General features: G+C 40.4%; 1 protein-coding gene across 4 annotated transcripts in view; it reads left to right on the top strand.

Annotated features, from left to right (window-relative positions):
• Positions 1-20,857, top strand: part of scaper (S-phase cyclin A-associated protein in the ER) — a 61,228-nt gene that overhangs the window by 16,360 nt on the left and 24,011 nt on the right. For all 4 annotated transcript variants that reach the window (XM_085779152.1, XM_085779150.1, XM_085779153.1 and 1 more), the window contains 5 exons: positions 485-592; positions 4,641-4,777; positions 11,083-11,148; positions 11,768-11,894; positions 19,588-19,703. In XM_085779152.1, coding sequence (XP_085635278.1) covers positions 485-592; positions 4,641-4,777; positions 11,083-11,148; positions 11,768-11,894; positions 19,588-19,703 — 554 coding nt within the window. The remainder of the gene's footprint in view (positions 1-484; positions 593-4,640; positions 4,778-11,082; positions 11,149-11,767; positions 11,895-19,587; positions 19,704-20,857) is intronic.

Genomic DNA, 20,857 nt, shown 5'->3' with positions numbered 1-20,857 from the left:
CCATTCTAAATGGGCTTATTTCCAGAGATGGAAGAGCAACGCTGCCTCTTGTTGTGACTATTTCTCAGACCCGTGCTACTTGTAGGGCAAGAATATTCAAAACATTTTGAAAATAATTTTTAGATTTTTTCCCCCCCTCAAATATCAAATATGTCCTTAAAGTAATAAAATCCCAAAAGTTTTTGAGTTGAGCTTGTTCTTCACCTTTACTGTGCTGTAGGCCCAGGTATTATAATACAAAAATACAATGACGTACAACCCTGAAGTGATCTTTTACATGTTAAGCATAACGTGGCACATGTAAGAAATCACATTACCTCTGCTTAGTCCTTGGTTCAAAGGACGAGGCAGGTCATGTCTCATTGAGAAGCCCCTGTTGTATATCGTTTCACCAGCACCCCATGGGACTCTCTTGACCCTTTCCTGCCTCTGCGTCCATTGTGTCCACAGCAGTGACCTCTGACCACTCTGTTTGTGTTTGCAGATCACCTCGGAGGTGCACCTGTTCAGCCACACCAAGGGCAAAAGGCACCAACAGGCCGTGCGAGACAGTAGCAGCATCCAGGGACGGGAGCTCTCTGATGAGGAAGTGGTGCGTAACCATAACCCCCCCACACACACACACACCACCACCACCACCACAGCACACACACTCTGCCAGGAACAAACACTCACACATCCCGTCAGAGAATACTGCTCTACTGTCGCTTGTGTCGTGTAAAAAGACAAAGAGGAGCAGCGGTTATCTTTTATGACGTGGTCATTATTATTGTTTATGCGTCCCTGTGTGTGTGCATGTGTGTGTATGTGTATATCCCCTTATACACTTCCATGGCTCTGGTGCTAGCTTTGTGAGATTACAAATGGGCCTTGAAATGTACACAGTTAGGGTTCAGTGCTTCAGTGGAGGGGTGACATCACCCCCTTGTCTCCAGGCTGTTTTTGTCAAGGAGTGCTTTCCATGGGAAGGCAGCTCGTTAATGCAAGGTAACCTCTCAGGCTGCAATATGAGATTGGCTTTTCAGCGGTGCTCATTGTGAGGCTGACAACTGTTGGTGCTATACGCAGCACCTTTGGCCCCGGCAGCTCCTTCATTCAAAGCTTTTCTCAGTAGGAAATAATTGATAACCCCTCTTTCCTTCCCTCTAAATCATTTCCTTTCCAAATGCAGGTCATTTTTTTTCAGTGTGACAGTATGATAAACAAGGCATTGGGGAGAAGCACTTGACCAATAGAGCATTATAAACACTTCATATATGAGCACTACTTCATATACAGTGCATTTGCACTCTGTTCTTGTGTATGATGTAGTTTTACCAACAACATTATAATAAGGCTTTATTGTATTCCCACATTGCATCTCACCTGCCAAACCTCACTAGTCATCCTTGTCCAAACCCACATCTGGATAAACCCAAATGTGGATGGATTGGATGGATTTTTATGGGGTTGTAGTATCTCATATAGATAATATTCCTTTGTCCAGAGCTTCTTTTTTTATATCGTTTGTTTGGCTAATCAAGTTCTGTAATAGGTTTATGTCTGGAGACTTTGTTTAGGTGACTTATGTTTCCACTTGTTATTTATATCAAACTTAATTTCAGTGCTCACCGTTTCATTCATACTACTGCCAACTATTTTACAGACTGTCACTTTATAACTCTCTGTGCAGTGAAAGATTTTTAATTAAAATAAGGATGGTTGGCTCAACCGTACAGAGGTCACTCCATAGTTTTTCCGGGGAAGCGGGCAGCAAATGCCCCGAGCCTTCATATTTAGTCATTTTCCTCACTCTGGACGACTTGTGCATTAAATTGAAAATACGTTGAGTATCAACAGGGCAGCACACATGGGGCTGCAATTCCTCTTTGCACTCGCCGCCGCTCCTGGTTTAATATGAAGCCGGTAGTAGACTTCTGACTTCAGGACTTTATTTCTTTGTCACTGTTAGACATGACAGCATAAAAGAACTGGTCCTTTCTGCTATGCGGGGGCCGTCCTCTGTTCTGCTTATCTGTAGCACAGCCAGTAGAGGGATCAACAGGCTGCAGAGGGTATCAGAGCTGACCTCCCAAATACACTGAATAGTCGTAAAGGTCTTGTCGTTGAAGCTCTGCTGATGACAAATTAAGAACCTTGATGAAATATCCAGACAGCCAGCTGGAGTGTGCCTTTCCCTCCCCACCCAGTGTTGAGATCTGACTGTCAGCTAGTTATAGCAACAAAGCTGCTGTTAAGAGAGAGGGAGCCAATGACTAGTTTTCACTTGGCTTTTGTCTGATTGTTCCACTCCTTAAATGACACTGATAGCACGTAGTTTAAAAAAATGTCATGCAAACCTCTGAAACGATGGTAACTCAATCCAGTGTAGTAGTATGATATTTTGCCTCATAGCCAACATGAAAAGCAGCTGTTTGTTTCACACCAAATGGAAAGCCTATCTCTCAGGCCTTTGTATGTGACTCAAAAGGCAGTGGTCGAACATATCCCATAGAATTTGTGTTTGTATGGGCTGCCTTTTAGATCTGTGATAAGTCTGTTTGTGTCAGTGAACGGCAGAGATGTTGAGAGTGGTATCACGTTACTCCCACCAGAGGCAATCTGCGGTATCGTGCGGTAGTGCTGCCCCGAGGCCATCATCTTTGCTGCTGTCTTACAATGGCTCAGTGGTAGACACCTGTCTGTTATCTATCTGATCGTCTCAGATGCTCAAAGTCTACACTACTTTCATTTAGACCAACCTCCTAGCAACAGGAAATGGGCTCTAATCATTATATATTTATTTGCCAAAGTATCTTAGTCAGTGTGTCAGCATTATGGTCTATTTGACAGTTTAATATTTTAGGTACCTTTTATGTTAGCAGTGTGATTTTCTTTTCTTTTTTTGCAAAGATGTTTTGGGTGTGTTACTGAAACAATTCCATTAAGAGAGTGTCTACTGCACAGGATACCCTCTCAGAGAGATTACTGCACAACAGCTGCCTCCCAAGCGAGGGACAGCTACGGTCATGGGCCATGACTGACCTGTAGTATCAGGGAGGAGAGGGCAGAAGTGTGTGTGTGTGTGTGTGTGTGTGTGTACCATTGCAGACACACACAACCTTCTCAGGAAACACAATACCCTCCCAATCCCATGCAGAACCCTTTTCATTTCCAAAGTTATCAATCCCCTTTTTCCCATTTTACTTTAAGTCTTCCACATGCATCAACACCAACTTAGTGATAAAATACCTACAGTATGTGACCATTAAAGCACAAAACATTGCTTTAAAACTTACTAATTTTTCTACGATATTGAACATTCATTACAAATTTTTGTCAGTGCAACTGTGTTGGTGTAATATGGTCAGAGATGATTGACGTTATGGCATTATAAGCAAAAAAAAAAACCTACAGCTGTCATCACATTTTCATTAAAAGTTTTCTACGTCTTGACTTTTTCCCATTGGAGTTCCACCCACATTCAACCAATGGGAAAAAAAGAAAATACAGAAACTCTCATATAACTTTACAAACTTTGGGAGGAAATTATGGACTCATGTAGTGCCCTGTCACTGTAAGAAAATAGAGTCTTAGGGCATTTAAATCAAAATGATAAAGAAATGATTTGATTCAGTGGCTCTAAATCACACTGTAGCACACCTAAGGACACCTGTTTTTTTGCAACAACCTCAAGTGAAATCATCTATTCAGGCAGCAGGTGCACTGACAACACTTGTGACCGAAGGGTATGGCATCCCACACGCAGGTTTAGCTCGACTGCTGAATGGAAAACCCTTTATCTGTGAGGCCATCCTACTCTCTGGGGTGCTAGATGACAGCATAATTGGGTAATTGCTTTCTTGCACATGCATCATGTTGTTCAAATTGGGTTACATTCCCCCTGTCTCCTGGTGGAAATATCAGAATCATCTGACAGGGCCAGACAGGAAGCAACACCTCCAACCCTTTAGCATGTCCATGGGCGGATGGCTTCAAAAGATTGTGGTTTATTGGTAATTACAGGATTCAGTGGTGTTATAGGGGGGAGTGTAGGTCTACATGTCACATAATACATGCAGTGGCTACAACGTTGGTGGTGGACAACCTGTATGATAATGGGAAAATTAGCTGGTGTATTGTATTTGTGTGTTTTTGAGAGAGCTTGCTCAGCTATGCTGTTTTGCAGTGTAGCTTGTATTGGTTTAGTTATACTCACTGTTAAGAAATGAACAGTTTATTAACTTTGTACAATACATTCACATATTTAGAGACTGATTTAGAAGTGTATATTACCCCTTTTCCTCCTGATATTTCCTATTCATTACCAAAACTAAAATTGCAGTTGCAGGGGATTCCCCTTCCAATATATTGGACTTTCATTCATGAAGTATTTTCATTTTGAAATAATTTCTTGCTTTGCCTCAGATTATAGGCATGGAGCAAGGACAGTACAAAGAAAGTGGAGAATTGAATGAATTACAAATGACAGACTCGCGTAATAGGCAGTGCGAAGAGTGACAAATTAAAACCAAAATCATGTGTCTCAGGAGTAGAACAGTTTCAGTGCCCTCAGTAATCACTGAAGAGCTTGCAATAATTAATAGTCCAGAAACTTGCCAGCATTGTCTTGTAATCTATTGTTTGTTTTCCAACTCTAGGAGCATCTCTCCTTGAAAAAGTATATTGTGGATATAGTGACAGACAGCTCCGTTTCTTCTGAGAGCATGAAGGATGGAGAAGAAAGGCAGAAGGCGCGAAAGAAGGCGAAGAAGCTCCGTGCCAGGATGAACTCCAGGTAACGCATCCATTTTCTCTCTCCTTTCAGGTCTCATAAGTGCGCGTCTCTGTCTCTCCCTCTCTATCCTCTCAGAGGCACAGAGGACAAAACTGTGCCAGGACTTTTTTATGAGTGACAAGGAGATGGAAAGCAGATGTTATGTGCATCCTGGCTGTCCACAAGATAACACTGATGAGCTTAATTTATGACCACTTTCTATGATTGGGGAGCAAAACTGCAAATCGATGTGTAGTGCCCTAGCTTTCACCTGTAAAGAGCTTTCCTCCAAATTGCTGCCACAGTTTTGCCAAACCTGAAGCCTTTCTCGGCGCACAGGATGTATGTTAAAGTATGTATGAGCCATGCCTATTTTTCTTCTTCTGAGGTATTGATTTTTAAATGAAGTATCAAAGAAAATCAATAGTAATCAACAAATAGGAGGCAGAGCTGCTTTGTGTCAGAACCTGGACCTGAGCTCAATCAATTTAACTAGGTGTCACAACAGGGAGGGTGGGAGGTAGAAAGAGACAAAATGTTGACAATGTTCATTATAAGATGTTAGTGATGCACATGGGAGGATGACCAGTTTATCTGATATGTACACTTCACAAAAAGGAAGCTTGCATACTAAATACAAACTCAAAGTGTCATTAGCTGGATATGGCTTTAATCAAAGTAATTTATTATATATATTATATATTACATGGAAAATCACTACCTTAAAAAACATTAAGATATCTCTGCCTATAACTAATAAGCTAATTATTTCTATAGACAAACGAGCTAAGAATAGCAACCCTGTGCAAATTTACATAAGTGATAAATCATATAATTAAATCCTTTAACATTAATACTGTACTTGGGTCTCAGTTTCATATGTTCACCATTGAAAAACTGAAAACTGGCATCTAGAAGGGAATTTAAAAGCTCACTCATGGAGTTGATATTTCAGCAAGTAGTTGCTGACCAAGGCATTTGTGCTACTTGGATTGAAAAGCTCAATTAAGTGCAGTCTGTTTGCTATTTATATTATAATAGGAGGTGTATTGTAAATGCTGTCTTAAACATTGAACAGCATACATGATGGCATACAGGATAATATATACTTAACAGTGGATCTGTGAATTCATCAACAAGAGGAACAGTAATTCCTTGACTATATCCTAGTAACAGTATTTTCTAATATACTCATACTTTAATATACTCCATTCCAGCCTTTTCATCTCACCCATTAAAAATATATTTTCCTATATGAATAACTGTAACTTCTCACTTTTGTTTTTTTTTAAGGTTCTTGTTGTTCACAGAAAAAAAAAAAAAACAACAAAAAAAAGTGAGAGGAGCCATTTCTGCATTAACTCATTAGAGGATCTTTCAGACTTTTATACCACTTTCTGGTGAATCTCTGCCTCTAATTTAGTTATGGCTGTGATGGTGTACATATCCTTCTTTTGTACTAGTGGCCCTCTGTGAGAATAGGCAGACTTAGGATCCGAATAGAGCCTCCAACCTCTTATCATGATATGATCATGAGTAAAATTTCTAAAAGGGGAACTCATATTCTGCTGTCCAGGTGAAAGTATTTATTCAAAAGAGGGGTACGGCAGAAACACCTAATATGCCACGGTGCTTTATTCACAGTGCTGCTGTTTTTGGCTTTGTGAGGCTCAGTGGTACTGAGAAAGTGACAACATGATCTGTCTCTGTTCACTGTCACTCCTGCGGCAGCACTGCTGAGACTAGCACTCAAAGGCAACAGGCTTTCAGAGGTCATAAATAACACAGAGCCCCAGTAAACATAAAGGTGAGCCGCTTCACCACCAGGTGGAAATGAACCGTTTTATTGGAACCTTGTATGGTGTCCGTAAAACTTGAGTGGTTCTCACCAGTCTTTTCACTAGGCCTACATGCAGCCCTGGTCTGTCATAAAGCAGTGCGCACACATTTTAGCCCACATGTTTTTTTGCGGCTTGGCTAATGTTCTCTAATAATAAGTGTTTTGGGAAGGAAAATATTCTATTACAATTTCATGTAAGTAGGCTGTCGGTTAATGTTAGGATGGGCTCTGAACTTGGAAAGCGAAGTCTCTACTTATGGTCTCATATGAGCTGCGTGTCCGTGGCTGTCCAGCTTGTGGTGTACTCAGCGGGGAACAGAGTGCCCAGTGTGTTTTGTATGTATGTAGAGCGCGGATGGTGGTGTGTGTATACAAAAAGTCTCCTGTATCGAGAAAGGCTACAGTATTAGGTGGTAAGCATGGCTCTAACTCATGTTACTCAGTCTATTGCGCTTAGATTCAGGGAGAAAATCTGCTTGTAAATGAACATGTATCCTTAAATTGCTTATTAATTCCCCTATTTTTGTGCAAAAGCACAAATTATATACTTTTTAACCTTTTTTTTAAAAGTTGTAACCGTGCCCTCCTCTGACAGGTAACTCATAGGACTTTTTACAATCAAAAACTCTAGGATACTGAATCAAAGTTATAGAGGGATAAAACGTGTACCATAATACATAATATCTAACCTTTCAAAACCGTTTTAGAGCCATAGCCACAAATTTGAACAAATCTGGTGACATATATCCTGGATGCTTTGCACAGATATATGAACAACTTTCAAACAAAGCTCTACCAAGGCGAAAGCATCCCACAGGTGGTGCAGTTGATCCTAAAAGCTTAACACTGCATTCTAAATGCATTGCAGTGGGAATTATCTGTATAATTTCAGGTTTATTATCCTCTTCTTGTTTATATTATTGTACAAAATAACAAAAATACAATAAACAGGTTGTGCAGGTGAGATTTAAAAACCCCCGAAAGGCTTAGAAAGGGAATCTCACCTCAGTAAACAAGTCCACAGCAGTAAAGAGAACAAGCAAACAGAAACCATAAAATAAAAAAGCAAGAATAATTCAAAAATCACATATAGAACACAACTAAACTTGTGAGAGAGAGTGTGTCCATGCATGCTCGAGCGAGCGTGGGAGTGTGCGACACATGTCCCAAAGCACACTTCTGGTCAGCCAAATCCTTACAGTGGAAAGAGGAGGGTCAATTATGGTCAAGTATGATCAGTTTGAAGAGATTGGGTCATCGGATAGGAGCGAAGCCTATGTTTGAAAGTCTGAAGTTAAGTTGACTGAGATGCAATTTGAATATGACTATTCCAATGCTGAGCCCCTTTATATCTATAGAAAAATCTATATAATTGACACAGCTTGGTACGAAACATTGGAAGGTGTAAACGTTGGCATGTCTAGTATTATAGTTACGAACATCACTATTAGGCTGAAAAAAAATCTTTACAAGGCATGGAAAGTGAAGCAGCAAGCTGAATGAGAGTGTTCCAGCTTTTTAATCAGAGTTTCATCAATTAGAACTCCATGTAATGGAGTTATTTCTAATGGAAAGACAACAGTTAGATATACATACTTTTTTGTTTTTTAAAGCAATAAAACCAGATTTTTTTATATATACTGTATATATTTAAAGATAATTTGTTTAATTGAAACAAATTTGACTTTTTTTCTGAATCAGAGTTAACTTTGGCCTTCAGTACAGAGAAATTAGAATGCAAGTCAAATAAATTGGTGTCATCTGCAAAAAGTACAGGAAACATGGAAGATAATACTGCAGTCATACATTGATGTAAATAAGGAATAAGAATGGTCCTAAAATAGAACCCTGTGGGACCTCACATGTTATAGTCGTCCTATCAGATGTCAGTCCATTAATGTTGACAAACTGTTGTTGATTATGAGTATAACTGTAGAACCATTAAGTGATTCCAGTAAAACCATAGTGTAACCGTTGTTGCTGTTGAAATTCTGCCTGGTTGTCTTTCCTAGGTCTGTGTCGTGTAGTCAGGGGTTCTCTGTGAGTCATGTGCATCTGTTGAAGAAATAAGCGTATAGGGGACCGAGACCTGTCATATCGTGAACTGCTTATGGTCCTACGCTATAGATTTGTGCTTTCTCCCTTATTGCTGATCACTGTTATTTATTGCTTGAGGTCCATTTCACATGGGCTGCTTCTCACAATAATGAATTGCTCAGCAATTGCTCCTTTTTAACTGAGTTAGGTATAAACCTGTCAGAGATTAATATTGTAATATCCTGAATGACAAACAGGACATATATAGTTCAACCCCCTCTGAGAGCCACGTCTGTGCTGCTTATTTATCCTGTTCGCAAGACACAGAAAGGAACTATATTTACAGTTAATACTGAGGGGTGACACAAATGAATATTGATATCCTTGCTTGGTCTACAGACATTTATATTGATTCAGTTTTCTTCCATCTGATCATGTAGACTGCTCATTAGTGTGACTGCTGAAGCAGTCACACTATTGTTCTTCTGTTTGGCCATTTTCTTCCGCCTTTTTACGGTCTTCTTCTAGTCCTTCATACTTTGTGCTATTTCAACAATTCATATATCAAAACGTGCAGCTTTTTTTGAACTTTATCGGCATTACTTTTCTCTTTTTAACTATTTATACTCTTTCAAATATTTAACTTTTTCACAAAAAATCTCACATTCATCAAAGTCTCAACCTCTCTTCTCCACATCTCCACTGTAGTGTAGGGGGTAGGGTAACTGCCTGCCAACCCTAAGGTCACTGGTTCGAATCCAACAGAAGAATTCTTGTTATGTTATGTTGAATTCTGCTCTCCTCCCCCGCCTTCAATTGGTTACAGGTGTTTGTTATCTCCTTGATTACTCGTACCAGTTTGCAGCACATCATCACATTACAATGAATGACAACAGTCTTGAAAGCAGTGTGCTCTCTGTAGCCGAGTGGCAGAGTAAAGGTTTAGTGATCATATGGTCACGGGTTCGATTCCTGCCTCAGTCATTTCACATCATTGCTTGACTTTTGATTCCAATTATTCAGCTGTCATTGGACAGTCTTTGATTCCTCATAGTATAAAGCTCATTGTAACTCAGGTTCTCTGTGGCCATATGGTTAGTGTGTTAGGTGTTGTGCTATTTCAACAATTCATATATATATATACCCCTTACATACTGTCTCTGTCTGTAGCCTAGTGGTTAGCTTGCTGGTCTGGAGACCTGAAGGTTGCTGGTTCAAATCTTGCCTCAACAACAATTATAGTGAATTATTTTCCCAGTTGTCCTCTGTTGACTTCTGATAACTTGCTTCATGTTGAAACTGCTGCTCTCAGCCTGAAATTCACAGAAATTTTCATTCTAAGTCATTCAAGCTTGACTCTCAAGCTTTCTTGATGTTGACAGAGTGCAGCTCATCAACAGACAACAGTCGCTGTAACAGTGTGTGCACTGTGGCCTAGAGGCAGAGTGGAAGTCTAGTGACCATGAGGTTGTGGGTTCGATTCCAACCTTGGTCAAACATTTGTATGGTGATCACAGCTTGCACTATTTGCTAATTCTGCAACAGCGTTCAGTTGCTATCAGCAGTCACACCATTTCCATTCTTGGAAATGCTTTTTCTAGTTTAGACTTCAACTACTTTAATGATCATTTAAAATGCCATTCCCATTGAGTCTATGGAAACATAGACAGTTTAATAAGAGCTCCATGTAAAATAACATGACTATATTTCTGAATATTACATGCCTAAGGTGATCAGTTGGAAGTGTTTTGGTATCTCTTTGCCCTGGTCTAGCCGTGAGGTGAGTTATCAGTTGCTGCCCTTGAAAGCAAGAGATTGTGAACAGTAGATCAGGCTTTGGTTGGTCCAGGGCCGGTCTCCCATCGTCTTCCAGGAAGTGTTTGATTATATCAGTGTAGAGATGGGTAACTGGAAGATGCTCTATCTTACTCTGATCAATAGTTACTTATCATGTCTGGGAATGCCTGATTGACAGATACACAATTTCATGCGTGCACAGCTCACACACACACAGTTTGTGTTTTGCAGCCTGCTGCCTGGACTTATGCCACAGAGATGCCAGTTCCTTAATGACTGTGACCTTTCAGGAGGTCAGCCATTCAAAATACTGGTTGTGTTGCTTGAAATCTCCATTAACTGTTATTTGACAGTGAGTGAAGCAAAGAACCTGAGCCTCCCTTGTTAAATAAGACTCAAAGCCAGAAGGATTTAAAGGTAGATTTAGGACTTGGGGATATGAGTCAATGGCAGCAGAGCACTTGTCCCTACAGAGCCAGTGTCTGATTATTTTAAGCCAAGTTACTTGGTGAATGGCTGACAGGCCAAATAAACAGACTCAGCTTGAACTTTTTCTTTCCTCTTCATACTGTCATCCGTCGTGCTCTTTACTGACAGGCCAAACACTTTTTTTCTGTGATTCAAAGACTTTTTCCTACTTCTCCCTCTGCAGGGCAAAGGAATATGAGACGTCAATGGAGGCAAAGACACAGGTCCCCGACTCCCCATACAAGGCCAAGTAATGGTTTTACTTTTCTGAATTTGAAGTTTCACATTTTTGTCTTTATATGTTTTATTCTAATGCTTATAAAGCTGTGGTGTAGCACAGCGAGTAACAATTATATTCCTAACTGATTTATCCACTGCTTGTTTCCTCAATCACTTAATTGTTTGGTCTGTAAAATCACAATTTGGTACAAATATCAATTGAGTTATTGCAAAATGCAAGATGTTGCATTTTAGAGGAGCAATGAAATAGTTGTTTTTATTGAATTAGTTTCTGTCTGACCAACAGTTAAACACCCAAAGGGATTTGAGTTTCTGTTAAAGAAAACATTCAGATTTCATTGGCTTAATTTTAATTTTAATTTAAATGATAACTTTAAATAAATCATTACATCCGTTGTTGATTAATTTTGTAAATCAATTTGTCAAGTACACTTTTCAAGTCTTAAGATAAGCTTGTCAGACCAGCAGTCTAAAAAAATCAATTACTGAATTTTCTGCTGATCAAGTAACTGACGATTAGTTTCAGCGCCACCGTGGTAAATAGAGGCTGGCCCGAAGCAGCACAGAAACACTAGCTGTCAACTAGTGTTTATAAACAGATTAATGATAATTAGTGTCTGTGTGTTCAGGTTGCAGCGGCTGGTGAAGGACCTGTTGAAGCAGCTGCAGGGCCAAGACAGTGGCCAGTGGGCCAACAACAAAGTGTCGGGCCTGGACAGAACTCTGGGAGAGATCTCTCGCATCCTGGAGAAACAGGTAGAGTTTGCCATGTTAATTTCTACCTTTGAATAATCTACCCGCCTCAGTGTCCTGCTATGCTGCTTTGCTGCAGACTCAAGAGTTTGCAGCAGTGCGCGGGTCGTGCCAGCCCTTTGGCATGTCTCTTCTGTGATGAGTTGTGTTTGGCTCTGGCTCCCTCTGTCTCACCCTCCCGATGTAGAGTATCGCTTACTCCTAACCAACTTGCCTTTGGTTATTGGCTAATGAAGACCAGATTAACTGTGTTTTCATTGTCCACATGGTACCAATAGAGGAGCTTCCTAGTACGAGAGCGAGCATTGTCTCGTGTCTGTATGCCTTGCACGACTCAGATGTCACTAGTTTAGACAATGGTAAATTGGATTTCCAGATGAAAAGCACAAGACTTGATTGAACAAAGGCAAGAGAGGAGAGATTTTTTCTGAGATTGAACATTTTTCTTACACTTCTTTACAGCTGTATAAATATATATAATTGTCAGATATAATGGCAGACATTTATAACTGTAGTTCATTTGAAACATGTGTCCCAGAGGCTTTGTTGCGTTATGTTTTTGTTTTTTTTTTACAGTAAAAGTCTCATCAATTTGAGACTGAGGGGAGGAATTAAAACACCTGCCACGGTGTTTATGATGAGGAGAATATACAGCCCACTTCCTGTAATGAGGCATAAATTTCCTGTCAAGTTGTGGTTCGAGCCATCATAACATCCCACTGTGCATGCCTCTGGGTGTGAGCACAGAGAGATTATGGTGCCTCATCAGTGACGAGGGGGACGGCTGTAGAGGCTATTACCGAATTTCCCCAGAGAGGCAAAGAAAGAGGTGGCTGAGGTGGGTGGCATAGCATCCTGTAAGGAGAGAGGAGGAGACCAGTGTGATGTGAGTAGCTCACAAGCTGTCACTACATGAGGGCTCCTCCCCTCAGCTCCACGTAATCCCAGTGGGAGGTCAGAGGTCAGTGGGCCACAGGAGATGTGCTCTGTTCAACAGGGGGTGTTGCAGGCAAAGAGGAAGATCAAGGTTGCGTTCGAGTGCTTCGGTTTTGTCTCTTAGTGCAGTCTTAAGGGACATTTTAAAACTGTTTTGTCAAGTTCTGTCTTACCAGCTTCTTACAGAAATGCCACCACCCCACCCCCCCACCCCCCAAAAGCTTAGTGGGACAATGTGATTGGTCCGTGGGGCAGTCAGCAGACACCTCCCGCTCTAATCCCTGGACAAAGTCAAATAAATAGAGTCTCCGTCAGCATGGCTGTCTGGCCCCTGAGTCACTTCAAGTCAGGACCGTTTAGATTATTTGACCTAACAAGCATCTCTCATGTCATTGACTCACCTAAAGATTTGTTTTTCTCTCCCATATCTGATTCAGTCTCCACTTTCTCTGCTAATTCCTTAGACAACACCCGACACTCCCCCCACTGCACTGCTATTCGGGTCCCACTCCCCACCTCTCTCTCCTCCCCTGCTTTCGAGGCTACGTCTAGTCTCTGACCTCAGTGTGTTTCTCCCTCTGTGGCCTCTAATGGTTTATTTTGTGTCAAACCAGATTTTTTCTTTACTTTGGATGGCTATGAAGCACAATTTTCCCAATGCGGTGTTGCTTCTTTCTGCTGCATATTTGCCTTTATTATTTAGCACTTGTATTTATGCATTGCCCAAAGTGTTTACCGCTGCTTTCAGTTAAAGCCCGCTTGGAAAAAGAGAAACATGTATGACAGGTTAAGGAACTGTCAGGAACGCGGTGCTCTGTGAACCAAAGACTTCAGACTGTATTTACATTTTCATTTGCCAGCTGTCGGAGCTTGGTGGGCCAACCAGTGAGACTGCTGGGAAATGTATTCGGGGATATAAGGGGGGAAGGTGAAAAGCAGAGTGGCAGGACAACATCGCTTCTTACTTGGGCCTCTAGCAGACTGAAGGATACAGCCCAGATCAGCAGTGTCAGAACTTTGTAAAGGAAAGCAAAAGTGAGCAGCACGGCGCTATCCAATCCAAATGAGAATACTCTTTTCTTATCATTATATTCTACTTCCATATCTTTATTAAATTAGGAGGTTCCCTATGGCGTTCATTAGTTCTTGGATTTTTGGCAGGCATTTTGGCCATTTGTGACAATTTTCAACAGCGTCAACCGTAAAGTTTTGAATTTCAGAATAATGGTATCATGCTATATCAGTCTCTCACATGTATAGATTTGCTTCATTTGCATTTTTAAATTAGACTCACGTAAAAAAAAATAATAAACTAAACGAACAAACAAAAAACATAGAGACATTTCGAAGCTTTGGTCAGTCAGTCACTGCACATTTTAAGCTTATGACCAAATAATTAATATGGACATTTTTAAGATAACGTTTTTTTTAAAAACCTGGATAATATACATGTATACTGATACATAGATTTTAAAAAAAGTGAAATCATCTATTTGGTTCAGCTCTAATTTTACCATATTTTCTTATTCTAGGCGGTCGGTTGTCCTTGTCCCTAAACAGTCTCAGTTTTGTTTCCTCACCACAAGACCAATGAGGAGTGAAATGGTTCTATGCTTGTTGGTGTGTTAGTTTACAACTAGGGGCTGCCTGTGGTTTCTGTGGCAGGTTCGATTTTGCGGCACACTTGACTTTGATTAATCTTGCTTTATTTTATAAGAATAAACAGAGTTTGTAGAATTATCCATTTCCATGTTTGCCTGCACTCATACAGTGCACCAAATCATATGCTGTTGTATCTTGTAAACACACAAGTTTATACTCGACCTTAAAATGTTTACTCCAGCAGCCTTGTTGTGGTTTACAGTCGACTCAGCCCACAGAGCTTTGTTTACCACGCGCAGGCTTGCCTTTAAGACTGTATAATGATGAAATTCATGTGTTGAGAGGGTGATCTGTCACACTCGTCTCTGTCATTGTTAGGTTTTAGTTGTGAATGAGTGAACTCGTTACTTGAAGGTGCAGATCAAAGTTGAAGCCGGTCCTTGATGAACTCTGCCAGTTGTTGCCCATCTGTTAGTTGGGCAGGACAACTGAGGCTGTGCCTTCCTCTCTGCTTTAATTAAAGTGTCTGGTGGGAGGAGTCTACGAAGTGCAATCTGGCCGGTCTGCTGGTGCGCAGACACTGTCGCAGGAATGACCAGCTGCTTCAGCCCTCCCATCAGCTGGGGTAACAATGGTCACCCCGGACAATAATTGGATAAGATTCCCCCTGTTGTATTATTCAGGAGCCATCCGTCTCACTTTTGTCTTACTGCTTGACCCTTTGTGGTGGCTCTACTTTTTTTTTTGTCTCCCTTTTCAGCTGAAATTAGTTGTTCCTCCTCTTTCTGTGTTTTGGTGTAGCCTTTTCCTGGAGTTCTACTGGGACAATGCTACAGTTTGAGTATTTGCTCTCTTACCCAAAGCCATAATATGAATTTCATCTGTCTTTCAGTGCACAGATATTGTAGGTCTAGCAATTTATGGCTTAGTTGAGCTATTTTCTCAAACCACAGAAGACATTATACACCGGTTTTTGCAGTTAAAGTAGTATTCCATGTGATCAGTAACTTGGCTTGACAGAAAGAATTTGAGCAATGACTTTTCTAAAAAATAGTTTTCTATAAAACTGGCATGCCGGTCCAGTGTGTCTGTGAGTCTAAGGTTTAGTAACACTTACACTGATAGAGCTAAATGGTAAAGTCATAGTCTTAACTTGCTTAGTGACAACGGTAACATGCTCGGTGTGCTCAAGTAGCCTATATCACGTTCCCTACCTCAGGTTAGAGTGTTTGCATGCTAAACTTTGCTAATATTGGTACAGCTTGTTAAATGCAGTGGAATCTGAGGTGATAATGTTAATTTAGCATGTGACCACCAATAGGAATGCACATTGTGAATTTTTTTTGCAGACCGATAACAGATCAATAACCATTAACTGGTGAAATTAAAATGGTTTTATTGAGTGTCTATGACTAGGCTTGTGCCGATCGGCAACCCGATCCCGATCAGACAATGCTTTTTTTTTCTTGCCAATGTTATAAAACACGCTGCTACAGCTGTGCAGCGCCACATCCACTGTGCTCCGGCTCAGCTGATCAGTGCTCAGATGGCGGTTAGATCTCAACTCATTTTATAATTACAAAGTGCAGCCAAACACCGGGCTAGAGAGAGGGGAACAGCAGAGCGCTCCTCTGACAGCTCGTCTGTGTGGGCTGCAGGTGAGCTGTCCTTACAGGTGATGCACACAAAGGTGTGTCGACCTGAGCTTCTTTCACGGGGACTGCACAGCATAACTGGCACGTACTGTCAGTCCCTCAGTGGTGTGTAGCTTTTTGCTGTGAAATATGGCTGAAGGCACAAGTGGAAGTCTGTACGTGTCCACAGACTTGTTAACGGTTTATCACACGCATCCCTAACCACCAAACCTGTATTACCTTTTTTATTATAACCTCTCAGGTTACAACACAGTCAACTATGCATCCAAGAGTCTCTTAAGTTTTGTTCTCAAATGTGATAATGCAACTTTGAAACTATTACTATGATGACCAAACATTGGAGAGGCTACATGGCTGCCTTACTCCCAGGTAGCCTCCATGCACATGGAGGAAACAGCAGTATCTCTTTAAGAGCACTGAGAGAATGACCTTTATTGTAACTGTCTCTCAGGAATGTAATTTGTTAGTTCTTGCTGGTCTTATAAAAACAAAAACATTGTTTTCATCTTGTTAAATTTGTATTCAAATTCAGCTTACTGTGTATACACACTGTCAATGTAATTACATACAAACATGATTTCTGTTGCCCTGCATGGTTACGTTTGTAGAAAGGATATATCATCACCAGATGCTTTTTCCATTTGCGTAGAAAGTCAGCTGCTCTGCACAGCACAAAGCTCGCCATTTGCAAACCGCCAAAGCTGTTAACATACAAAATAAGCCTGTATTTTAAGCAGTAGGTTTTTAGTTAAATGTGTATCTTGCAGTAATACTTAGATGCCCTTTTTGTCTTCTGTGGCCCATTGCATGCGTAGAGGAGACCACCTAAAGATAATATGTCAGGTAGTTTGAAGTTAATCCTCTTCACCGGTATTGTTCCATCATCACAACAGATAAATCTGTCAGCAGAGCAGAGAAGTCACAGACTAGCCAAGCAACTCTTGTCTGGTTTTCACAGGAGACAGCCAGGACTGGGCAGGTCCCAATTACCCCCTTTAATACCATTTGATAAGCTGCTATGAAAGACCTGCCTTTTTCTTTTTCATTTAGTCTAGAAGCTTTTAGCTAGGTGTGTTGATGTGAGGGTTAAGAGAGGGGTTAATCCAAGCTCAGTGACTGAGACTCAATTGATTAGGCATGGAAACTGCCTGCAACTTTCAGAAAGGAAGTCATAATGAGGTCTTTTATACAAACACTACTTCCACTCTTGAGACTGTCTTTGAGACATTTTTCATTATGTTGAAAGTAAAGGGTGTTTGGCGTGTTTGTTAATGTTTTGGTCCCAAACCCAAAATGATTGCCTAGCGCCTTCAGTGTGTGTGTGTGTGTGTGTGTGTGTGTGTGTGTGTGTGTGTGTGTGTGTGTGTGTGTGTGTGTGTGTGTGTGTGTGTGTGTGTGTGTGTGTGTGTGTGTGTGTGTGTGTGTGTGTGTGTGTGTGTGTGTGTGTGTGTGTGTGTGGTGTGTGTGTGTGTGTGTGTGTGTGTGTGTGTGTGTGTGTGTGTGTGTGTGTGTGTGTGTGTGTGTCTAAGACCGGAATCGAGGAGCAGTTACCTCAGCAGCAGGCATGAATGACAGATGAAGAGCTTATCTGTAATTTGGTATAGCGCTTCACTCTCAATGTGTTCAGGCTTGTTGGCAGCTTCCCATGTGCGGAACAAAAGCACTGTGAAGAGGTTTGATTTTCATGCTGTCACAGCAGCGAGGAGCCTGTATCCTCTTCAGGAGTAGGAGTGACCTGCAGTGTAACACTCTGCAGTTGTGTGAAGAAGGTCCTCCATCAGCAGCTCCTCATCTACCCAGGCACAAACATGCCCGGTAGTCAGTGCTCGCTCCTGGCTTTGTACTTGTTGATTTATAAGACACTGTAGCAACAGCATCTGCCCTCCTGCCAATTACTCTATCATCAGAGGAGGGCTGGGTCTAACTATTTACATGTGTTCATAAATCTCATGCACTGGAATGATGCACTAAATTATTGATATTTATATTACGGCTTTCTATTTTGTAACTGAGAGTGAGGGGAAAAGAATGTAACATAAACAATGGACTTGACTTATAAAGTGCAAATCCCCTTATTTCTTTATCAAGTTCAGAAAATTGTAAAAAAAAAAAAAAAAGACTCAAACCAATATGCTCATCCATAGGATCACTGCTTATCAGATGTATCCCTGTTTATTGCAGCATTTATATGGAAACGTCTGGCAGTTTAGTTCATCAAAGCGATTGAAGGACGAAGCAGTTTGTGATGGGGACATGTACCCAATAAAGCTTATGTGTTGTCTGTCAGTTAATAAAAACAGACAGAACAAGTAAAGCTCGTCTGTAAGAGAGTAATTATAGAAATGAATGAAGTTCTTATACAGAAAAAACAAATAAAATGTTTAATGTTGAAATTAAGCAAAGGATTTCTTACGAATAGGTCTACTTGAGTAACTTACAAGGTGAATTAAAATACCCTGTCCACTCTCTCTAACATTTGAGTGGCTAAGAGTTTATACAGAGGGTATTTTCTATTTTCTCAATGAGTCCAGCAGGCAATGTTTGATGGTGTAAAACATATGTACATATATATGATGGTTTGGCCTGATATTTACTATATGATTGTCCACCAATAATAATACATTTTCAATCACAGCAGACAATATATTCATTCTTTTAAAACATTTTGACATATTATTGGTTTGACATCTTTAAAAATTGCAAGAAAAATTTCTAGAAAATGATAAATATGTATATATGATATATATGTAAAGATTGTACATTGTGTCTGGCCTTGCAAATAAAGTCTAAAGTAAAAAGGCTAAAAACCACACTTTAAACATTTCACAAAGTCAACAGAGGTAAAGCACCTTTCGGATGGTCAAGAGTGAGTTGTATGAAAAACCTGCTATCAGTGCAAAAGTTTCAGCTCTAAACTAACTAGAGGTGTGAGATGATCTCCTCTGTGAGCATGTGAGGCTGGATCGTGTTAAAGGTTAAAGGAAAATCTCTGAACAGGATTACATGGCTCTTTAATCGCTGTAAATGCTGACACAATAGGTGAAGTAATGTAAGTGCAGAATCCTTTTTACCTCAGAGGATCTAATGCATTAACGATTGATTATAATAAGAATCTAATGTTTCTTGTTTCCTCTCCTATTAGAATCTTTTTTCGTTTTACATTTCTCTAATTGTCTTGTTGTTTGCTTGGCCGTGTAACATTTTCTCCGTTGCTCTTAACTCCGTGGTCGTCCGCCGAGACCACCCCGGTGCTTGCTGGAGCCTGCAGAGCTTTTGCCGTCCTCTGAAACTTGACTGCTGTGGGTCGGGAGTCGGGTTGTGCACTTTTGAGATTAAACAGGAATACTTCAGGGATCACTTTGTTTCAGATTTCAATCCCTCGCCCCCGTAGGAGAAGGAGAGGTTGCCTCCCCGGTGAGAGCCATGTAATCCCCCCTGTCCAGCGGGTGGTTTGTTGTCCTCTGACTGTACCTCTGTTTCTCTGTCTGCCCTTCCCTCTACAGAACAATGCAGACCAAGTTGCCTTCCAAGTGGGCGGCGGCCTGTCGGCTCTGGAACAAATTCTACATGTCATCACTGCTGCTTCCACACCCACTGCAGTTCCTCGTATTCCTCTCAAGTGAGTACCGTCACCAAACTGAAATATTTACTTATTAATTTATGTAATGATACATGCAAATACATGAAAAGCAGATTTCTATGATTGTTTTAAAGCCAGACTCAGCCAAGAAGAAGAAAGAATCAGTCGCTATGCCCTTTAGTTCATTATCATGGCTTTTGATCAAGTTTCTGTTTCAAGCCAGCAGGGTGAGCTGTCTCTTTAGCTTATGACTGGTGCAATTTGATTTCGGAAAAGCTGACCACTTGCTTTGTTGTTGTTGTTGATGTTGTTGATGAGTGGGTGAGTGTGATCTTGTTGTGTTGGATGGACACAGGTATGGACTGATTTTTCTGAAATGATCGAAAATACACATTTTCTTTTTACTTAATCGCCCAAAGTAACACAAGGTATAGTTGCAACATATTTTGCTTTATCATCCACAGTGGTTATCTAATGAAAACTCACTGATAGGTTTAATTTTTTTCAGTTGTCTTTTTGCTTTATTTTGATTTTTGATTTTTAATCACAGATTAGTGAAAGATGATTTTGGAGATTTTTGATTTTTCAGATTAACTGAAGAAATGAATGTAGTTTTATGGGTTAAATAGCTTATACATTCAATTAAAAAACATTTCAAATTTTAAATTAACCATTGCATTAGAAATTAATTGCTGAAAAGCTGAAAATAAGCTGTTTTATTAGCTGGTGTTTCCCAGGTATAAATGGTTTTCACAAATCAACAATAACAATCAAACCAAACAGAGGTGGACCAAGGCTTCTATATAATCTGCGGCAAAAAAAATATTTGATATCTTTTAATTTTCCCCAAAGTCTGTTTCCTTTTTGGGTATAATTACCAACCTTAGTGTTGGAAAAATAAAAATTATATAGTGATTTTTTCCAAGAGTGAAGTACTATTATCTGAGCCACATAAACACTTCTGTATCATCCAAATTACAGTCTAATCATAAGGCGGCAAACAGCTGTTGCACGGTGTCTCCTGTTGGACTTGTCTTTGACTGTATCCTTTTACTGACCTCACTGAAAACACATTGCTTTATTCCCAATTTGTAATTGTTTATGCAGTTGCATAAAGTGACTCACTGTTTGTAGTGGGTTCATCCCAATAAATACTCTGGAAATGCATTAATGAGTAACAGCTCTACCCTTAC

This window comes from Trachurus japonicus, chromosome 6, assembly GCF_045865225.1.
Source record: "Trachurus japonicus isolate A0001 chromosome 6, Traja_1.0".
In the NCBI taxonomy this organism is placed as follows: Eukaryota; Metazoa; Chordata; class Actinopteri; order Carangiformes; family Carangidae; genus Trachurus; species Trachurus japonicus.
Note: the sequence above shows the minus strand (reverse complement) of the source record. Positions and strands in the feature narration are given on the sequence as shown.